Source organism: Chanodichthys erythropterus, chromosome 13 (assembly GCF_024489055.1).
Source record: "Chanodichthys erythropterus isolate Z2021 chromosome 13, ASM2448905v1, whole genome shotgun sequence".
Classification (NCBI taxonomy): domain Eukaryota; kingdom Metazoa; phylum Chordata; class Actinopteri; order Cypriniformes; family Xenocyprididae; genus Chanodichthys; species Chanodichthys erythropterus.
Window position 1 is genome coordinate 17781809 of NC_090233.1, and position 23002 is coordinate 17804810.

A 23002-nucleotide genomic window follows, 5' to 3' on the forward strand; every position below is an offset into this window, starting at 1 on the left:
TATATATGTTCATTAATCAATGTTTACATGTGAATAAAAATCTAGATTAAATCTGTTAATCATGTAAAGTGATCGAGTCTCTCCAGAAGACGAGATGTCTAACTTTTTGAAGTTTTAGGTGAATGGACAGACAAAAACCTTAAGTTTTTATGGTTAACAATAATAAATGATAGAATTTTCATATTTGGGTGAACCAACCTTTTATGCACTACACATACATTTCTGATTTCGACTTAATATATAATGGTACACCAAAGACAAGGGCATTTCTGACACAACAAGATCATTTATTGCAATGAATTTATTGCAAATACTCTAAAACCTTCACAATCACAAAGTTGTTTTGGTCCCAAAGTCAATATTCTGAATCTACACAGAAGCAGGGCAAAAGGTTTATATGTGGAAAAAATAATTTGTTACTACTAAGTGAAGTTGTGAATTGTTAGCTCTATGCTGCACGAATATGCCATGAACCACAGAGTACTACACAACTGCATAACACACACATTCCCTATTAACTGCAGCTGACAGCATAAAGACATAGAGCTAAACTCACACTGAAACATTTAAGGAGAACTAACGTTACCTCAAGGACTCAGTATTAATGGATTAGCTAGTGTTGAGGAACAGCCAGAGGAGAGTTATAAATTAAAAGTGGAGACTATAATTTAGGTAAGTGATGTTTAATAAGTTCTAGGAGGGAGAGGTATATCCTACCAACAGTTCACGGTCGTAACAATCATTTGCTTATGAGCCTTCAGAAATAAACAGCACCCTGCCAATAGTCACGATACGTGGGCTGCAAACACAGTGGTCATGATCAGTAAATTGTGCATTCAACATGATAAGGAAAATACATTTGATTTACAAATGTAAACATGTACATAAATTAAGTGGTTCAGATTGTTCCTATGATTTTATCAAACTATTACACTAATTTTAATAGAAATACAGGGATATTAGCTATTTGCAAAAATATTCACCATTCTGACTGGAAACATCAAACTAAGTATGTGATATCTATAAGAAAATATGTAGTCAAGGGCTGTTCGCTATTCTCAGCTATATTGCCTCTTGATTTAATACACCATTCCAGGTCACAGGAAAATATGTTTACGTTTTTTAATAAAATCCTCTTAGACAGGCACATTTGGTATTTCAAGCTATTCCTGACATATCTCACAAGGTGCTAGAGGCTCACGCGGGGTTGGAAACACTGTAGTGATCTGTTTCCGCGTCACAGAAGCATGGCCTCTACACTACAAACTAACAAAAACAATTGTCTCATTAGTCTACTGTATGTACTTCCATCAACTTCCTTCGTGGTCATCCAGCAGCTGTTCTGAACCAATGGAAATGGATGAAAACTGGTCCTCGAAATCCAGGAAAGGGTGGTTGTAATCTTTCTCAAGCATTTTCTTCCAGATTTTAACTGAGAAAAGAACAGATTAAAACAAATCAAAATGCAGTCAGCAAATAATTCTTAAGTTTTCACATCAAAATATGTAAAATGATTAGAACTTTAATGAAAAGTCCTTTCATAAAAACTCAGGCTGATGAGTCAATATTTGGCTATTATGCGAGTATCAGCTTAACTCCACCCACTTTACCATTTAACAGAAGTGATCCTTCTTTACTGATCAAACAAACATTACTGCTCAAATGTTTGGCGTTGGTAAGATTTTTGTTTTGTTTTGGAAAGTAGTCTCTTATGCTCAGCAAGACAAAAATGTATCAAAAATAAAGAAAGAATAGTAAAATTGTGAAATATTACAATTTACAACAAATGTTTTTATTGTAATATATTTTATCATGTAATTTATTCCTGTGATGCAAAGCTGAATCTTTACTTCATCATTAGTTAATATTTTTGTGGAAACTGATCTTTTGCAACATTATAAATGCCTTTACTTTCACTTTTGATCAATTTAATGTGTCCTTTCTGAACAGAACTATTAAAGTGAATTGATGCGGTAAAACCGACTCCATTGTTACTGTTCGTTTCACTGTGTATGAAGCACTGAGGAAGCCTCTGCAGGTGAAATCCAGATATGGTAATGGACGTTTTGTTTCTGACACTCGCTGTAAACAGTAGACCAGAGGAGAACTGTTTACCAGAGGAGAACTGGCCCCCCGACTAAGCCTGGTTTCTCCCAAGTTTTTTTTTTTTCTCCATTTTAACACCTATTTGCCACTTGTTTGCCACCTGATGTCACCTGATGGAGTTTGGGTTCCTTGCCGCTGTCGCCTTTGGCTTGCTTAGTTGGGGACACTTGGCATTTGATATTTAATAGTATTCTTGACATTTATTCAACAGTGCTTCTGATCTGCCTGCATTGACACTACTATTTAAGAGCTGCTGTGCAGCCAAATTATGTACCAGTTATCAATGTAAAGCTGCTTTGACACAATCTGCATTGTAAAAAGCGCTATATAAATAAAGGTGACTTTTGACTTGACTTGACCAATCACAACAGACTGGACCGTCTGACCAATCAGAGCAGAACAGGCTCGCAGCAAGGAGGGGTTTAGAGAGACTGAATTAGCCAGCTATGAGGTCATCTAGGTCCGGACCTCTGTATTTTTCCAAGGTGTATATAATAAAAGTTGTGAAACAATTGCCTAATATAGTAATAATTCTATTGCTGCAAGGATATTGCACAGCACCAAGATCTTCTCATCTGAGCTGCTTCAGCAGTCGGTCTGTCACTGCTTGTCAATGTCAAAATATTTGAGATGACCAATCAAATCAAAATTAGGCGGGCTTTATGTTTACAGTAGCTGCTAAGTGCAGAGCTTCAGTTACCTGTCATAAATTGAGAGATGATAAGTAGCTAAACTAATCTCATATTCCACAGCCGTTTTAGAATAGAAATGTTTTGAATTTGAAATTTGAAATTGAAAATATGCCTATTAGAGAGCAGGTATTAACAAATAATCTACTGCCCACTGACATGGTTTTAAAGATATCGTTATCCGATCTTTTTGGCCTTCAAAAGTCTTGAAATGCACATATTATGTAGATCAGAGAAAAATCCCCTCCAACCCCCTATAGCTCAGATTTGGGACCTCTGTGATTATAAAACCCTGCCTATGCCCCTATGTAGGAGACCTCCAAAACATACAGCTATGGAAAAAATTAAGAGACCACTCCAAGTTCAGAAATCAATGTTAAGTGGTCTCTTAATTTTTTCCATAGCTGTATATAGGATATAGCACTTTAATTTCAACTATGGCCCTTTTTTAGTAAGAAATGTGTCAATTCCAGATAACTCACATTTTCTGTTCTCATTTTAGTGAACTTTGAGCACACATTGTGTAAAATAATTTCATCTGATTTCATCCATTTTGTGTAGCTCTTACACAATATCTGTGCACATATCATCAATCACTAATATAATTTCAAAAACTCTTGGGGCTATTCATGGCCGGCATACCTATAAACAAAGCAAGTAAGTTACACATTTACATATTTAACAGTTAAGAGTAGCTTAGAGTAGTCAACTAAAAGAATAATGAAATCGCAGTATTGCACGCAAAAGCAATAAATTCACACTATTTTTAGGTTTTTAATTAGGACGTACTGTACTCTGGCTCTTCTGTTCCAGAAGGTTTTCCAGACGGCTCCACCTCCTGTAGCTCCTCCTGTAGATCCTCCTGCTGTTCCTCCAGATTTTCAATCATCACCTCATAGGCCTTCCTGGCCTCAGCTGATAACTCAATCATTTTGTGATAATGGTCCTGTGGAATCAGCAATCAGCAAAATTCACTAAATTAATACAATCAGTTAAAGGGATAGTTCACCCGAAAATAAAAATTATTGATTTATCCCATGATTTCTATGACAATCTTCTTTCAATCAGAGTTTTATTAAAATATCCTTGCTCTTCCAAGCTTTATAATGGTAGTGAATGGCGCTCCTGATTTTGAAGTCCAAAAACATGCATCTATCCATCATAAAATTAATGCATATGACTTCAGGGGGTTAATAAAGGCCTTTTGAAGTGAAACAAGGGTTTTTGTAAGAAAATTATATTTAAAACTTCATAAACTAAAATAACTAGCTTCCGGCAGACGGTCTGCGCAAGTCGACTTATGCCAAAAAAGTAACCGTTGACGCGATGTATGACGTAGGATGTAGGAGTAGCATAAGCTTAGACGCCTCAAGGGGTTCAAACAAATAGGGCTGTGCAACAAACACAAGCTCCTCTTCTCTTATATTGAAATCCTCGGACATTTCTCTTTAAAATTCTAATTCATGACCTTTTTTTTGGTTTGCTATATCCTCTGCACTTCCGCATTGGTCAATATGTCATGCGTCGGGTCAGGGGTTACTCTTCCGCCGTAACTCAATTTGTGTAGGACGTCAGTCTGAAGCTAGTTATTTTAGTTTATAAAGTTTTAAATATGGATATTTTTCTTACAAAACCCATTTTATTAACCCCCTGGAGTCGTATGGATTAATTTTATTAAGGATGGATGCACTTTTTTGGACTTGTGCCATTCATTACCGTTATAAAGCTTGGAAGAGCAAGGCTTTTTAATATTTTTTAAAGGTTCTCTAAGCGATCCTGAGCGGAGTAACTTCCTGTTGAAGTTCGAAGTGTTGTCAAACAAAACAGAGGCTAGCTAGACCCTCCCTCCGCCGCCTCCTCCCCTCCCATCCGTGCTTCCTGAAACAGTCATGAACACGCATTTAAAATCATTCTTTTCAGTTATTGGCTGGAGCATGTTTATTATGTTTTCTGGTCCAGGCTGCACCATTTTGTTTTTATTGCCGTTTTTGGAGCTTGTGGCGACTACAGAGACCGCGTTTTTTTACAGTGTGTTCAGGGGACAGGCAGCTAGCGGATAGTGAGGAGATGTTTGCTGTATGTGACAAAAATGTTTTGGCCTAAAAATGCGTGACATCGCACCTTTAATATAACTCCGATTGTGTTCGTCTGAAAGAACATAGTCATATACACCTAGGATAGCTTGAGGCTGAGTAAATCATGGGATAATTTTCATTTTTGGGTGAACTATCCCTTTAAGTATAATGACTTATTTTACAGTAATGCCACTCAAGATTCTTTACAAGAGTCAACAATATTTACCACAACTACAACCAGAAAGTTCTGGTACTTACTTGTGCGCCATCGTAGTTAAAAATGCCCACCAAGCTGACGGGAACGGCTTTATTAACACAGCGGCCCAGTGCCTTTCTCGACAAGGCAAACACAAATGGGATACCTTGATCCCGGCATGTGTCAATGATAGTGTGAAGAGCCTCATCTAGACCTCCTACATTAATACAACAGGCCATCCATCAGCAACAATTACAGCTGCAACATGAATCAAAATGTGAGTTTGTGCTCCAAGTTCACTCTACCTTTGGACTGAATACGTTCACAGTTGGGCGAGATGATAACGCACTTGACCTTCCTGAGTTTGAGGTGTTTCAGCACCTCTCGTAGGCCCATGACCAGCCTGCGCTTCATCCTGGCCTTCATAGGGTCTTTCTGATAAAGACGATCCTGAAACCTCACCAGCTCCTTCAGTAAGCTGCTCACACATTCATCTACATCTTTGCTAAGCACTTGGTTGCAATAGCTGTAGAATTAGAAGAAAAATATGTTTACTACAAGTTAATATTATTAATAATAATAATCATTACTAAAATGTATTTTCTTGCTTCACTTGAAAAGAAGTGAATTTCAGGACCCAGACATTAATTTCATCATGTCTACTAGTGTTTTTGTGAACAATTTGCATATCTTTGAGAAACAAAACTAAACCCAAAACAAAAACATAACATTGATTTTCTTACTCTCTGAACTTCCTGCTGTGGATTTTGGGAAGATTGGGATTGGAACTGGGATTCCAGGATTTTAGTGTTGCATTCTCCGACACACTGTCATCCAGCTTGTGATCAGATGGCGAACCAGGCTGGTCACACTCTGACTCCTCAGTACCAACAAGTTCAGGGTTTTCATCTATATCTGATACAGATCGTGAACATCTTCATTTCACATATTGCAAAAACACTAATGAGACCAAGCAAGACAACACTAAAACATTTCATATTCTGAGCAACCTGAGTAATTGTCTACAATGATCACTTATGCGATGATAATATTACAGTGCGTGTTCATACTTGTGTGAAGATGTTGGTCATTGTCAGGTAGGCTTGTATCAGAAGGATTCTCACTATTACTAGTTTCCTTTTCAGCAGCTTCAGTGGCCACTCGGGCCGGGTCTCTCTCCTCCAGCAGGCGGTTCTGTTTCCTCTCTTCTCTCTCCCGAAGAATGACCTCAGTTGTTCAAAATGCAAAACATCTTTTAGAATGCTGATCAAAAATTTAATGAATGCCAATTCAAAATTCACAAGAAAAAAAAAAAACTATTTTAAAAGGTGTGTGTAATTTCTGCACTAATAACGGCATCAAATATAAATGGCAATTCTGTTTGATAACACCAATGGCACAGAAATTACACACTGCACCTTTAAATGCACACTGGACTCACTCTTTTGAGTGGTGTTGGTTTTTTCGCCTTGGGAACTTCTCGCTGTTTTCCCTTCTTCACTAAGGGACAAGTGGAGTCCAGCGGATTGTGAGGAGTTTTCTCTTGCTGCCATGGCTTTTTCTGAACTGAAGTTTCTTTGTGGACTACAGGTAGAGCTCCTCCAACTAACACACCGGTAATATTATTTGTTATATTAGACATAGTGACTTACATCATGGTGTTCTACTAAGAGTTTAAAGGGTTAGTTTGTTAAAGAATAAAAATTCTGTCATATTCACACTCATGTGGTTCCAAACCTGTGTGACTTTTGTTCATCTTCAAAACACAAATGAAGTATACCTAATTCATTATTTTTAATTAAATCTGAGAGATTTCTGTCCTTCCATTGAAAGTCTATTCATCCAAAACTCTGAAGCTTCAAAATGTTCCTAAAGAGAACGGAAAAGTAATGCATATGAATTTAAGACTATTGAATGAGGTTTCCCAATGAGGTCAAGCCAATGAGGTTTGTTCTTTCCTGTCAAGCAAGCATGGTTGAGTAGGGCTGGGCGATATATCGAATGCTTTTGTCACGCGCATTTCGTCAGTAAAGCCGGTTCCCTGATTACCGCTAAATCGCCATCACCTGCGTTCAATATTGCGTTCATTATCGAAGGCGATACATCTGCAATATGAACGCGATATTGCGTGGCTTATTAGTGAACTACGGCTCTGTCTATTAAATGCCGCTCCATTTGAAAGCAGGTGATGGCGATTTAGCGGTAATCAGGGAACCGGCTTTACTGACGAAATGCACGTGACAATCGCATGCGATATATCGGTCAGCCCTAGTGTCATGGAAGTCTCACTACTACTACTACGAACTCTGATGTGCAAAGAAAATGACAGGTAGGCTACGCAAAACACAACCATTGGATTTTACTGTGCAGCATTGGTCAATCTAAAGGAGGCTGTACTGTACCAACTACTGTAAATCAGGGGGACTAAATACCACTATGTGGAACAAACTGGAATTTGCATTACCATTTGTTCCAAATAAATGAAAAGAAACCTAGCATTGGGCATTTGTTGCTTTTTCCTGTTGTACCAAACTCGTATCGAACTATGACCCCAAAACCGAGGTATGTACCGAACCATGACTTCCGTGTACCGTTACACCCTTAAAGGTACAATATGTAATATTTTTGCAGTAAAATGTTCAAAAACCACTAGGCCAGTGTTATATATTTTGTTAACTTGAGTACTTATAATATCCCAAACCAAGGCTCCGGGACGTTTGAGGAGTCGCCTGTCAATTGCGTCATACCCACGTTAACCCTCATTTCATTTCGTAGAAACCATGGAAACACCAAAGACGCTTTAATATATTACACGTTTTAATAGACTTAATTATTTGTACTAACAGTAATACATAATTTTCTCCATCATACAATACATCTTAAAATTAAATGCATGCCATTTATCAACACAAGCCATCCAATATTTAATATGATATTCTAAAATTAATCTACCTTACTGCAGTGTGTAACAGTGTCTCACAGCAGCCACTGAGCGAACACACAGAGTAATGTTATAACATCATTTTCAACACTCTCAAATGTATCTAATAATAAACAGAGCTCCATTACCTCATACTCATGACCGGAATAGCGGAAGCAGTGCCGGCGACTGTGACATAACAAAAGTTCCGCTGCTCGTGAGGCGTGTGTTGCGCAATCACTCCCACAACACTCGGCCCTGCTCTGCTTCATACTAAATAACCTCATCCATGAACATGATTTGTTCCCAAATCCTATCCCTATTCTTTTGCAGCATCCGTTGAGGTGGAGACCACATATCCCAAGATTCCGCTCTCAAAACTTTATGTCATCAAGCTACGCCTTAGTTTTGAATAGGCTTCTAGCGACCTCTAGCGGCCAAAATTATTACATATTGTACCTTTAATGTACAGTGATCTCTTCAGAAGACTTGGATTAAACTGCTCGATTCATTTCGATTACTTTACGTTCTCTTTATGAACCATTTTGAACAGTCAGTGTTTTGGGTGAACAGACTTTCAAAAGAGAGACAGAAATCTCTCAGATTTCATTAAAAATATGTTTATTTGTGTTTTGAAGATGAACAAAGGTCTAATGGGTTTGCAACAACATGATGAAATGATTAAACAATGACAGAATTTACATTTTGTTTGTTAAAGTATCTTTAAATGCATTAAACTAACCAGTGTATCCACTTATATTTTTTACCTGAAAGTGTTACTGGTCGCTGATCTTGTTTGGATTTTTGAGACTGTTGCTTCCGCTCAAGAACTGCCAGCATGTTTCCAAGGTCAAGCTGTACAGGAACTTTTGACTTTTTCTGACTAGTCTGATGAGATAAGATGGGATAAGAATCAATTACGACGTGCAACCGTTTTTCTAGTCTCGTTTTTCAGAAAAAAGATCGATTTCAAAAGTTCATTTAGATTTAAGTGTGAACCTTTATAAATGGTGGATGGAGTGTTTTGTTTTGATAGGGTTTTAAATATTGCACTGGAAAAATACACCAACCTGTGTTTTCTTAGTGTCAATGGAGGCAGAAGCAGGCGTAGTGGCTTTGTGTTTTATCTCTGGGTGTAGAGACAATCCCTCTTTTTGTGCTACTGAATGTCCTTTGAGTTCCTGAATCAATATAATTACAGATGATACAATATACAAGTGCATATTTCAGTCTTTGATATTCAAACATTTTATATGATGTGCTCAGGCCAAAAGAAAAAACTCACAAATGCAAGCGACAGGTCTGGAAACTCCTCTTCATCCTACAAAAACAACACTTAGATAAATCACCATTATACTTCTAATGTAGGTTAACAATCAAACATAAGAAAATAAAAAGTTATATTTCAACAATTAAAATTTAAAATAAATATCACATAATAAAAACCACTTCTAAAATTTATACCAGTTATTTTAGCATAATTTATATACTATTATAGTACTTTCAGATCATTTATATTTTAGTTTCAGTTTTTTGTGCTTTTGACTTTTTTTTAAATACATTTCTATATACATTTAATTAATTTATGTTTTAGTATTAATTATTTATTATGTCATCTTGAACTTATTTCAGTTAGCTGCCAAGGCAAGGCATCATCTAATATTAGTATTTAATTTCAACTTTATTTCAAAAAATGGTTTTAAAAATGATTTAATAGTTTTAGTTAACAACAATGACACTGATTGAAACACCATTTTTTTCCCCCAAGGAACAACTTAAACATGAAACTTCTAAAATCTAATTTCATGCATGAGGAGACATAAATCAACAGATTTTACCTCAAACTTCGGTGGCTCCTGCTGTATCAGATGTTCCTCTAGTTCCTCTGTGTTCTCAGATGCTGTTTTGGATTTTTTCTTTTTCCTTCTCCTCTTCTTCTCCGTTTTCTGCTCTGGTTGTGCGGATAAATCCTCCTAGACAAAGAAAATGGTGAAAATTGTGTATCTACTTTATATAGTACATGCTCAAAATGCGGATGGACAGTGCAGTGGTTTACCTGAGAAGATGTGTTGGCTTTGGGGCTTTTCTGGATGACTCTGGGAGGCTGAGAGGCAATGTTTGCCCAGGACTGAGCTGAAGATCCAGTAGGATTGGATACTGCACTATCCTGATCTAAATCAGATTGGATTTTACAGAATACGATACCATTTAATTGCTTTAATATTGAATTTTAACAATCTAATTTAAAATGATGCACAACCCATTTTCTGAAATATGATGCATTTCTCAGTAAAATTAAACATTTATTCAATTTATTTATTTTCCTTGAAATACCATGAACTGACGAATTGTGAAAAATAAGAAACGGGAAGATGTGTATTATTAAAGTTGGCATGAAATGGAAGTTGCAACGTTTTTTTCCCCCCGTATTGTTACATATATATTGAAATGGCTTATTGAACAAGAAAAAAGTTTGGGACTTGATTTTGTCCATCAGAAAATTGATTGGTTCAATAGATTGTTGTGGTTTGAAATTGCTCTGATCTCATGTGAGTGACAGATTGTCCCCGCCCTCGCACCAGAAACACGTCATCAGAGAAGAGATGTCACTGCAAGTGGGAGGGGTTACTTTGATTAAAAATTACAAGGATACATAACTTAAAAAAAAAAAAGATGTGCACAAATAAATAATTTATAATACATACTGCAATATTCCCTAAAAATTTAAGAATTGTCAATATTGATTTCTTGGTGACTGAGAAAATAAACAGGATCCATTTTGATTTCTCATGCATGTTAGCGCATCTTTACCTGCTGTGATAGCTACTGAAATGTCACACTTTCCACTGGACGGGACTTGCTGTGCAGACTTTGTTCTTCTTTTCGGTACATTCTAATAAAAAACAAGTTTCAGTAAAGGCAGTGCATGTTAATAAACAGCTGGTACTTGAACAGAACAATGTGTTCTTTGGCTCAAACCATGAAAGTTACCTTACAAATGAGTACTGGTGAACTCTGACGCTCTGCTGGCATGACTGCACTAGCACATACTGTTGGTTCCTGGTGCAGGGAAGCTGCTGTATGGTTGCCTGGTGTGATATCACCCAATTCAGGGAAATCGGCAAGTTTCATTTCAAATGTGCTACATGTTATGCCCAATTTGGCTCTGTCAGCAGGGTTTGGGGTAGGTTTGGACCCTTTGTAACCTGGAAACAGAAACAAATAGTTTGATTATGATTTAAAGGTGCCCTAAAATTAAAAATTGAATTTACATTGGCATAGTTAAATAACAAGAGTTCAGTACATGGAAATGACATACAGTGAGTTTCAAACTCCATTGTTTCCTCCTTCTTATATAAATCTCATTTGTTTAAAAGACCTCCGAAGAACAGGCGAATCTCAACATATCACCGACTGTTACGTAACAGTCAGGGTGTACGCCCCCAATATTTGCATATGCCAGCCCATGATTGAGGCATTACACAAGGGCAGAACGTCTTGATGTGCACTGCTGCATAATCAGACTAGGTAAGCAAGCAAGGAAAACAGCGAAAAATGGCAGATGGAGCAATAATAACTGACATGATCCATGATAACATGATATTTTTAGTGATATTTGTAAACGGTCTTTCTAAATGTTTCGTTAGCATGTTGCTAATGTACTGTTAAATGTGGTTAAAGTTACCATTGTTTCTTACTGTATTCACGGAGACAAGAGCTGTCGTTATTTTCATTATTAAATACTTGCAATCTGTATAATGCATAAACACAACTTCATTCTTTATAAATCTCTCCAACAGTGTAGTGTTAGCCAGTTAGCCACAGAGCATAGCCTCAAACTCATTCAATATCAAATGTAAACTCCCAAATAAATAAAAAATACTCATACAATCCGACGCATACATTCAGTATGCATGACGAACACTTTGTAAAGATCCATTTTGAGGGTTATATTAGCTGTGTAAACTTTGTTTATGCTGTGATAGAGTTGAGAGCTCGGGAGGGGGCAGAGAGCGCGCAATTTAAAGGGGCCGCAACCTAAAATCAGCTTGTTTCTAATTATGCCACAAAATAGGCAGTAAAAAAAATGAATTTAAAAAAATCTATGGGGTATTTTGAGCTGAAACTTCACAGACACATTCAGGGGACACCTTAGACTTATATTACATCTTTAAAAAAAAAAGTTCTAGGGCAGCTTTAAATCAGTAAATTATTAACATTACGCTTCTTGAAAGGAATTACCACCTCTGTCTGATCTCCTGCTGATTCTTTTGTCCTGAGGGGAAGGCTCAGCTCTGTTGTCCTTCAACATCTGAAAGATCGAAAAACGTTATTAGGCTTTTAAAAGCGCAACAGCATAAAGATGCAAATCATCCAAACGGCCATACTAGAATCAGACCTTTCCAGTTTGCTTGTTTGAGCCGTCTTTCAAACCACTGCGGGTTTTGAGATCAGCACTCTTGTTGGTGTGAAAGCTGCTGTTGAAGCCATGCATCCTTGGTGCCACGTCATATTGATTGTCTACTGATCTCTGCCTTCTCTTAAACCAGTCCTCAGGTGACGACTGGCACGTGTTGTTTTTAGATGGAGTTCTGTGTACAATCAAAAAAACGAAAATTATACTAGTCAAAACCAGTTCAGATTCTGATAGTGCTCCACTGCAATGTGATGTTAAGTGGCCCCAAAATGCAATTAAAGCAAATGATATACTGTTCATGAAGACATGAAATATTGTGACACGTTCTTGCTGTTAAATGTTAAAACATTCATAGTTAAAAGGATAGTTCACTCAAAAATGAAAATTCTTTCATCAGTCACCCTCATGCTTTTCCAAACCCATAAGACTTTGGTTAATCTTCGAATCACAAAATTAAGATATTTTTAATGAAACCTGAAATGTTTCTGTCCCTCCCTTGAAAGTCCAGGTAACCAAAATGTACAAATATCCAAAAAGGAAATATAGATATTGTAAAATTAAACCATAATCGAGGCAGTTTAATTCAAGTCTTGTGAAAAGATATGATCACTTTATATAATGAACAACAACAAAAAACACTTGACTCACCTGTGGTTACTTTGACAGGAACTGTGTAAACTTAAGCATGTCAAAAACAGCCCAGGCAGCCATATCATAGCCACGCATTAAAGGGTTAGTTCACCCAAAAATGAAATTTCTTTCATTAAGTATTCACCCTCATGACGTCCCAAACCCATAAGACCTTCATGCATTTTTGATGAAATCTGAGGGAAATCTTCGGCTCAGTATGACAACAGTTCATATTGTTGAATAAAGTTGTTGTTTTTGTTTCGTTTTTGCGCACAAAAAAGTATTCTCGTCACTTCATAAAATTAAGATTTAACCACTGTAGTCACGTTGACATTTTAAAAATGTCTTTACTACCTTTCTGGGCCTCAAAAGGTACAATGGCATTGCTGCCTATGTGTGGATCAGAATTCAGAAACCCTCGGATTTCATCAACAATATCTTAATTTGGGTTTCGAAGATGAACAAAGATCTTATGGGTTTGGGACGACATGAGGGTAATTAATGATAAAAAAAAAAAAAAACATTTTTGGGTGACCCTTGTCAAAAAAATCCTAAATGATTTCAATAAAAAATCTGTACTGGATATTCTATCATATTTTGGAACCACTCCTATAGGATTCCATTAGGAACTGTCTTATAGGATATTTATATCTTGTCCTAAAAGATTCCTATAGGATTCTGTGAGAATTGTCTTTTAAGACAATACATAAATATCCTGTAGGATAATTTCTACAGGATTTTAATGGGATCCAGTTGGGTCCCTATTCAGGACTCATGTAGATGTAGACACTTTTCATTGGTCAATAACCCTTTAAGAATAGATTCCCACAAATTTATGACCATGTTTTAGACTCATTGTCATGTTGTACAAATTAATTAATTTAGGTAAATTGTGAATAGATTATACCCAAAATGAAGGGAAAACAGAACTTGTGGCCACTACATGTTGTTGTTTCCCCCCCTGCATGTCATGTGGGAAATGAAGTGTCTATCACGTTTGCAGAAAGCACTTTATTTGATGGTTTGTTATATTATGCAATGAAAATACACGAAGTTTCCCAATAGTGTTTTGGGGGCAGTAAATGCGCTTATTTTGGAAAAAAAAGAATCTATACATGTTGTGAATAAATCAGATGTTACATAATCACTTATATTTACCTTTTAAAATGATCCTCCATTTTGTCTGGCCGTGGAAGGCTATGAATCAAACAACTTCAGAGGATCCAAAATTCCAGCCTTCATTATCTGCGAGTACAGAGACAGGTTCAAAGAACAGACGGGTGATACGACAACATGCACGAGCTGAAATGAAGCGGATTTAATAAAATAATAACCAATCACTGTATGTAGAGCACAGATATGCGTTTAAACAAACGATGCTGAATCCATGTCTAAATGACAAATAATGACGCAGCAAACCGAAATTAAAGAGTAAACACCACTCAGTAAACGGTACAATGTCGTAATAATCCACTCAATCAAAGTCACTTTCAGGGCCAGACGGTTAAAAATAAGGTTTAATGCTTACTACAAACGGACGTTTATTATTTTATCTGTGCATCGGTAAACATATGTTAACGTATAACGTTAAGGATTTTGCAGGAGTTGTAATGGAGATGGACTGGATCGGTTAGCAGTCAGCTATAGTGCAGTGAACATCATGCAAACTTGATTCAAACGAGAGCTACTGCTTACATGTCAAATAACATGATAGATTGAGACGCATGTTTAGCTGTCGACAGCTTTCAGCAGCTCTTCTGTGTCAAGGTTCACCAGCCATATGGGATTTCTAGGATAGCTAGACATCTAAGCTAATGTAAACACAGTCATGATGATAAACTACATGGAAAACCAACAAATAGTAAAATCTTTCATACCTTCCGGCCTTTAACAAACTCCATTTTAAAAAAGACGCAGTCCGGTCGGTTCAGATGTAAAACTGGTAGGCCAAATAATTAAAGATTAAACTCAAAGTTGACAAGAAGCTCAATCGGTGCGGGAACTTTTATTTTGAAGGGTGTTCTGATTATACGACATTACTCAACACATGTTGTGAATGATGTGTGATATTCAGCAGATAAATGAGTTAACCTGTTAATATATAAGTGAAAAATATATTTAGACTAGTTTATGCTGTAAAACTGTTTTGTTCTGCGAGTTTTAACTAACGGTAAACATTTTCTTAGTAAACCTAAGGAAAAAACAACAACCTTAATGGCATGTGTATACTATGCAAATTAATAAAAAAATAAAGATAAATAGTTGACAATAATCATCTTTATTTGTTTTATGAGTATACATGTGTATTTGTGACATATCAGGACTCAAATTTGTATAATGACATGGGTATGACAGGTATTACAAGGAGAGGGTGACTTATGAAGACATTACTCCATGTCCTTATTTTTCAAAAGGCTTATAAATCATACAGAATGAGTTTTTTTGAGAAAGTAAAAATGTGTACAGTTTCCTGTGATGGGTAGGTTTAGGTGTAGGGCGATAGAAAATACAAACCATTATATAAAAACCATTTATATAATGTATAAAAACCATTACGCCTATGGAATGTCCCCACAATTCACAAAAAACAAATGTGTGTGTGTGTGTGAAATATTTATAGAATTGTCATTATAAAACTGTGGCACTAACAGACATAAACATATGCATATCTGTTGACCTCTGTGTTGTAAAAATACATTCATGAAATATTGTTTTACTATTTACAGTCTTTGTTATTTTAACGGAAATGTAAACACATTTTTCATAAGTGTTACAAGTACATTGTATTGTTTTTCGTTGTAAACACTATAAGAGGAACATTCTTTAGTGGGCTTTAAGGTTTTCATCAAGGAAAAAGAGGTCTGGAGACACAATAGTGAATCCTAAAACTCATGATCTTACTCCTCCTTCTGTCTCTTCAGCTGGCTCAGTAAAATCAGAGGGACTATAAAGAACACTGAACTGAGTATAAAACATAATTCTGCTCCAGCCAACCAGTACACTGAAAAAAAAAAAAAAAAAAATAATGTTATTATTTTCTGAGAGCTGCAAAAAACAAAGGTACAGACTGGTATATAAAAGATATACAGTAACTGAAAGGGACATTTCATTGCAATTTTAAGTTACGTTTAGGGTTACATTCAGTGTACACATGAAAAAAGACATTTAATCGTACAATATTTTTTTATTTGTTTACCTGAAGAAGCCACAATAGGGCCTAGTGCTCGAGCTAAAGCTCCAAGACTCCGAAGGATTCCCATTACTGTTCCCTTCTGACCGGCTGAGCCTAAGACATCGACACAGACATCATTAACACCATCACACATTCAAACTAACTGTGAGAAAAAGGACAGTTCACTCAAGAAATAAAAAATCATGTTGTTACAATCCTGAGTGATATTTTTTTTCTTCTGTCGAACATAGAAGAAGATATTTTGAGATATTTTTTCTCAGTGTTTTCTGTCTACACAATGGAAGTCAATGGGAACCAAAACTGGTCACCACCACTTTTAAAAAAAAGTATCTTCTTCTGTGCACCACAGATGAAAAAGTAAATTTTCATTTTTTGGTGAACAATCCTTTTAAGTAATGTTCTCTCAAAAAAGCTACAGAATGGATAACTTTATGAAAATTAATCTTAAGGCACTCAAAAAAAAAAAAAAAAAACCCCACCATGTTCAGACACTTGTGTTGAAAGGCATGGAACAACTATAGCAGCAGCTGCAAAAATAAATACATTAATTATTACAAATTGAAAAACTAATGCAAAAAATGCAAGTACATTTTCATTTGGTTGATAATAATAATGCATTTGTATACTGACAGAATTGATGCCAAATTGCTTACCAAAAGAGTACAAAAATAAGCCTGAATAGAGTAGTGTCAAATTCCATGCTATTCCAATGAGCAAAAAGGCTGGTATAAGTGATATAATTGCCTGAAATACAGATATTGAAAACAAATATGTAGTCACAATGTGCAAGCCTTTGAGTAGTTAATTATTAAATCATATTCAGAGTTCCAAGAAAACTGCAAGAAAATTTTAATTGACTTGTGATCCAGTAACGCATGAAAGAGTTTACCACGCGAACGGTCTGGATCTGATGACCTGGTTTAATCCTGCGGGCATATCCGCCCTGGATCACTGCCATGGTAATGCCAATGAAAAAGAACATCTTTCCCTGCTGCATGCTACAACAGAAGAAGGCAGACTATAGGGTTCAGCTGCTCAATGATACACACACAATGATATCAGTATGGCACGGTTCTGATTAAGCAAAACATATCTCAGACTGTGCAAAAGTACATTGGTATATTGAAATCATATCCTAGGGGCAGCTATACTTTTTTTTGACCTTTGTTCACTTTCCCTATTTTGGTTGTTTATGATATATAATAAATGGTCCAAAACTTCCTGGTTCCTAATGCCTACATACAAATAAACCCACAGGCTGTTTTTCTCAACTTCTTGAGTCACTTCTCATGGTTTAAGTCATGGCCTGAACTCAAAATCGATTAGTCAGATTTGCAACGGATGGTTTATCTGTTGAAGACAATGGCATGCTTTATAATGTTATACTTTTCTTTAAATGTCGTTTGATGTGTAGCAGCAGTAATCGCGGCCTTTGTAGCCGAAGTTTTTAGAAGTTGTGACATTGAGCAATGTTGTGTTAGCTATAGATTCAGGCTTTACCTGGAAAACTGGAAGCGCTGATGTGTCAGAAAACTCAAGGTGAATTCCAACCCAGAGAAGAGAAATAGATATGCAAAGTACACCAGTCCAAGCACCTTAAGATTTTGCATTTCTATAGTGAAAAGAAATTAAAATGACAGTTCATTCATTATTCAACCTGGTCATGTTGAAGGCTTCTAGGTTCGGTGAAACTTTATGCTCTCACTTTGTTCAGATGGTGGATTCTCTGTTCTTGTGACCGCAGTGAAACTGAAAAGTGCAACAGGGTGAAGAAGATCTCCTGATTGTTGAATACCTGAAGATTTCGATGCCCCCTGAGTCATGAAAAGCATTCATTACACTTATAATTAAAGACAATGCTATGATTAAAATTTAAAACGAAATTGGAGTCTATTCAGGAAGTGATCACAATTAAGGTTGTGATGTAATGGAAATAGCACCAGATATCATATTGTGACGTACAATTGAGTGAAATGGATAATAAAATGAGAGGGGACTTGGTTGTATTGTTGTATTGTATAGTTGATTGGATGGAGGCAGATCTGAATGCAAGTTTGCAGTCGACTATAAGAAAGGGGCGGGGTTTAAGCAGACTAAATTATTGGAGAAATCCAGCATACATCACTAGAGAGAAGTCACTGAATCATTTCACTGAAAAATCAAGTTATGACTTTTTGATTCAAATTTTAAAAATGAAACATGCATTGATGAATAGTTGGCAATTTGATCAATAAAATCAGAAAACAGATCGGATGAATTTCCATTTCATGCCAACTTTAAATGTTACCATAAATATTAAAGCACATTTGAATAATGAGTTCAATGAGAATTATATAGTTACATTATATTATTACAATATACCTTAAAGGGATAATTCACCCCAAAATGAAAATGATCCCATTATTTACTCACCCTCAAGCCATCCTAGGTGTATATAACTTTCTTCTTTCAGTCAAATATTCTGGCTCTTCCAAGTTTTATAATGGGAATGAATAGTAACCAAGAATTTGAAGCCCCAAAAAAAGCACATCCATCCATCATAAAAGTAATCCATACGGCTCCAGGGGTTTAATAAAGGCCTTCTGAAGTGAAACAACATGTTTTTGTCCATATATATATATATATATATATATATATATACATATTTATAACCTTATAAACTAGACTCACTGCCTTCTGTACGTCAATTCCGACAGAAGAGTGAAAGAAGAAGGTCATATACACCTAGGATGGCTTGAGGGTGAGTAAATTATGTGATAATTTTCATTTTTGGGTGAACTATCCCTTTAAGTGGCATTACATATCCCAACCATTATTTTAGTCACTAAATTATAACTAATTATTAAAAGTTGTTGCATATTGTCACATTGCTGACCTTTTGTAAAGTCTCTGGCAGCATCAAGAAAATAAAAAGTAGGTCCGCTAAAGAAAAAAGGACAGCCAGCATGGCAGGGCCTTGATAAAACACCTCAGCGTCTTTGAGTCTCAGAGCAAAGTATGCTCCCATTAATGGACCAAATGTGAATCCCAAGGAGAAAGCAACACCAATCATTGCCTGACAACAGAAGAAAACAAACCTAATGAATCCTCAAGTCACTCAAAAGTTAAAAGGTTAAAATGTCAAATTTGTCCTGAAAACATCAATTAATGATGTTAATGACCGTAACTCACCATTCCCTTGTTTCTTGCTTTAGGGCAAGGCAGGTCTGCCACAACAGCAGTGCACAAGCTGACATTACCTTTACAAATGCCTCCCACCACTCGAGACAGCAGAAACACTGTAAAACTGTGAGAAATAGCCCACAGAATATAGGACACTATGAGACCTACCTGAAAAACAAGGAGAATGTTACTCAAATCTACTGGTCTAGAAAAGGCATTGACCAATTTTGGGAGTAATGCATTACAAGTAGCGCAGGTTACGTAATCAGATTACTTTTCCCAAGTAACTAGTAAAGTAACACATTACTTTTCAATTTACAACAAAAAACAGAAGTTACTTTTTCAAATAACAGAGCGACGACATTAAAGGTAATAAACACATTTATTTTATTTGTTTACCTTTATGTCATGTGACTATTAACCAACACAAGAACTGTGATCATGTATATTAACATCAATATTAACTTAAAATCTAAAAAAATATTTTAGGTCAAAGAAAGTTTGGGAATCCCTGCCCTATTTGATCTTATTTTGTCAGTATGGTCTATACTTACAGTTGTTAACAGGAGCAGTGGTTTTCTTCCATAATCATCTGAAAGAGCCCCAGTAATGGGTGATGACAGAAATTGTAGCAAAGAGTAAAGAGAGCCTATCAGACCTAAGACACCAGAGAAGAAGATAATGAATGTGCATGCCCTCAATACAAAAGATCAGTTCGAATTATGTGCTGCATTTAAAGAAGCCCTCAATATCAGTCAGAGTAATGAAGTTACCTCCAAAAAGAACACTGTTATATTTTGTTTCCATAGGAACTCCAACTGCCCCTCTGAACCAGTCCACTATGCTCTGTAATGACTGATACACACTGTCCTGTAGAATACACAGGGAAAAAGTGAAGCAGACAGAGATTATGACATCAAAATCATAGGTGAAAGCTATTTTTATACACACTGCAATGATTCTCTTAGCATTTTGTCTGGTTTTTCCTTACAAATATCTAAAAAATATTAAATCAAGATGCATTTACTTGAGAAGGAAAATGACTTAAGATATTAAGCCTTTTTTTTTTAAAAATTAAAATTAAGTGAATTTGTGCTTAAAACAGGAAAAAATATTTCAGTATGGTAAGAAAAATATATTTTAAATATATCACCTAATTAAATCCAATTCAAGTGAATATATCTTGATTTAAGAATGTTAAATATTTATACTGGAAAAAAATACTGAATAAGAAAATCATTTTTTTGCAGTCCACATTATTATGTTACTATTCAAATGCTGCTTTTCCCTCACGCAGTAGGGAAAATGTAACACATTAATTGGAATAGTTCAACGAGAGCACGCTATATGAAAACATGAATGAAGCCATTGTCAGCTTCATTTAATGAGAAAGAATAACTCTGATTTTGGAGGCTTTCCACAGGCTTGTCTCTTTAACTAAACTATTCAATATTATAAATTTCATTCATTCAGTATTCATTCATAATCATTGCTGACTTTTTTACTGGAAATGCTTTGTATATCCTTTCTTCAAAACTCATAAGTAGGGGGAACATGTCATGACTGGAATGCATCATGCACTATCACACAGTCTATAGTTACATGCATGACTAATCCAGGTCAAAATACAGCAGCATTTCTTTTTGAATAAAGAGCCAGTCAAACACCTTTTGAAATATATAATAATATATCCAAATGATAACCTTTCTCACCCCAGTTTGACTGTAGTGGTCCAAGATGGAAGGGAGCAGGGGAAGTATTAATGTGAAACCCAGCAAGTCAAGCAGCAGTGCCAAGAAAACCACCCTGATGACTCTGGAGGAGTAAACATCCTCAGATGCAGTTTTGTTACCTGCCATTTCTCCACTCCGGTTGTTTTTCTTCACTGCTGAGAACTTTTAAAGCATCTCCTGTGGGAACTGAACTGAATCACTGAACAAAAACAAAACAATGAACAACAGTATGAATGTACTCCATTATTTGTCCTTGAAACTAAAGTACCAATAATTGTACTAGTATGGTAAAGTTTGAACATGGTACCATGGTACCATATGTTTTTGGTATTCTTTAAAGTCATGTAAATATAATTTACAAATAAGTCAGTACTGTGAAATATATCTAAATATATATATATATATATATATATATATATATATATATATATATATATATATATATATATATATATTTATATATTGTCTTTTAATACCATCACTGATACCATATGATACCACCATTATAAGTTTTAGGCTAAATAAATTTGTACTATAAATGTAAAAAGTTACAGTGTCATTGTTACACGTTACATGTAGTAATAACTAGAAATTCTGCATAATTTCATGCAATTAACCCCAAACCAAACCCTCACCCTCACCTTAATCCTAAACTTATAATAAGTACATTACTCAGTACTTAAATGTATAATTACACTGTAATACTGACACCTTAAAATAAAGTGTAACCCTTTATATTAAGGTTACCTTGTTACAGTGTAATTGCACAAATAAGTACTGAGTAATATTAATTAACAACACATATTATATGGTTAGGGTTAAGGTTTGGTTTATGGTAAGAAGATTTTAAATATGCATAATTTATTGTTACTACTTTAGTAAGTATATGTAACGTGTAACAATGACACTGTAAAATAAAGTGTTACCAGAAAGCTAATAAATATTTCAGTGTCTCTTGTTGTAATTGCATAAATAAGCACAGGATGATTAATTGACAACACGTACTTTATTGTTAGGGTTTGGTTTACTGTAAGTTGCTTGCAATTGTGCATAATTTCCTGTTACTACAAGTAATTACATGTAACGTGTAACAAGGACACTACAAAATAAAGTGTTGCCAAAAAGTATTGAATAAATATTTCAGTTTACTATTAATTATTCGAGGACTGAAATAAAAACAACTTCCTATAACTTCCTATAAAATATCAAAACTCTCAAAACATTCATCATGCACCGGTCATATAAACTCGCACACCGCCCACACAGTATTTCACTCCAGTCTGCTTGAGAGTCCCTGGGAAAACAGGCAGTTCTCAAATCAGCTGTAATAAATTCTAAAAGACTTGGCTGAGTTTGTAACTCAGTTAAGTCGGATATTTTCGTTTAACATAGACGGTACAGTAAAGTTCACTTGATATCTTACCTTGAGCTCGCAGTACGCAATCAAAGTTCCCAGAAGATGCTGCTACTTCCCCACACACTCCCCCATCATGAACGCACACCAGGAAGCGCGAGCGCGGTGTCTCATTTCACCAGCTACGACAACCGTGACGTGTAGAGGGATGAGCACGAGTTATACTGCTGATTTCTGTCAAGCCAATTTAATGAATGCATAAAAAGTGTACACATATTTGCAAATAAGAGCTTGCCACAAAATATAGTTCATTGTGGATTATATTGTGAAGGTAATTCGGAACAACTGAGTGGGAGACACGATAATAATACTGTAAGCATGTACAGTCCATCCATAGTATAAGTGTTCCTCATCTCTCAAAACACATCATTATAGGACATGCATTATCAATGAAAACAATACAAATCAATAAATTAATAATTTCTCTCAGGCAAATGTTTTAATTTATTTGTTAATTTTAATTTTCA

The 23002-nt window shown here is 35.7% G+C and overlaps 2 protein-coding genes across 3 annotated transcripts; both read right to left on the bottom strand.

The window, feature by feature from the left end:
* Window positions 1–354: 354 nt before the first annotated feature.
* Window positions 355–15058, bottom strand: LOC137033739 (selenocysteine insertion sequence-binding protein 2-like). Of its 2 annotated transcripts, none has more exons than XM_067405993.1 (18): window positions 14729–14862; window positions 14192–14278; window positions 12386–12578; window positions 12232–12298; window positions 10978–11192; window positions 10798–10879; window positions 10043–10158; window positions 9825–9959; window positions 9272–9307; window positions 9057–9167; window positions 8754–8874; window positions 6508–6671; window positions 6137–6293; window positions 5810–5981; window positions 5372–5592; window positions 5129–5283; window positions 3585–3741; window positions 355–1432 (listed from the first exon to the last, which is right to left on the bottom strand). In XM_067405993.1, the coding sequence occupies exons 2-18, from the start codon at window positions 14209–14211 to the stop codon at window positions 1311–1313; spliced, it is 2244 nt and encodes a 747-aa protein (XP_067262094.1). In that variant the 5' UTR covers window positions 14212–14278; window positions 14729–14862; the 3' UTR covers window positions 355–1310. The 2 variants fall into 2 exon arrangements, with proteins under 2 accessions (XP_067262094.1, XP_067262092.1); XM_067405991.1 differs by lacking the exon at window positions 14729–14862 and adding an exon at window positions 14911–15058 and having other exon boundaries at window positions 356–1432.
* Window positions 15059–15300: 242 nt separating this feature from the next.
* Window positions 15301–22673, bottom strand: mfsd10 (major facilitator superfamily domain containing 10). Its single transcript, XM_067406497.1, has 13 exons — window positions 22545–22673; window positions 21101–21320; window positions 20162–20258; window positions 19943–20046; window positions 19398–19556; window positions 19102–19281; window positions 17932–18040; window positions 17727–17838; window positions 17116–17224; window positions 16880–16970; window positions 16706–16753; window positions 16230–16319; window positions 15301–16034 (listed from the first exon to the last, which is right to left on the bottom strand). The coding sequence occupies exons 2-13, from the start codon at window positions 21245–21247 to the stop codon at window positions 15931–15933; spliced, it is 1350 nt and encodes a 449-aa protein (XP_067262598.1). The 5' UTR covers window positions 21248–21320; window positions 22545–22673; the 3' UTR covers window positions 15301–15930.
* Between the last annotated feature and the right edge of the window lie 329 nt (window positions 22674–23002).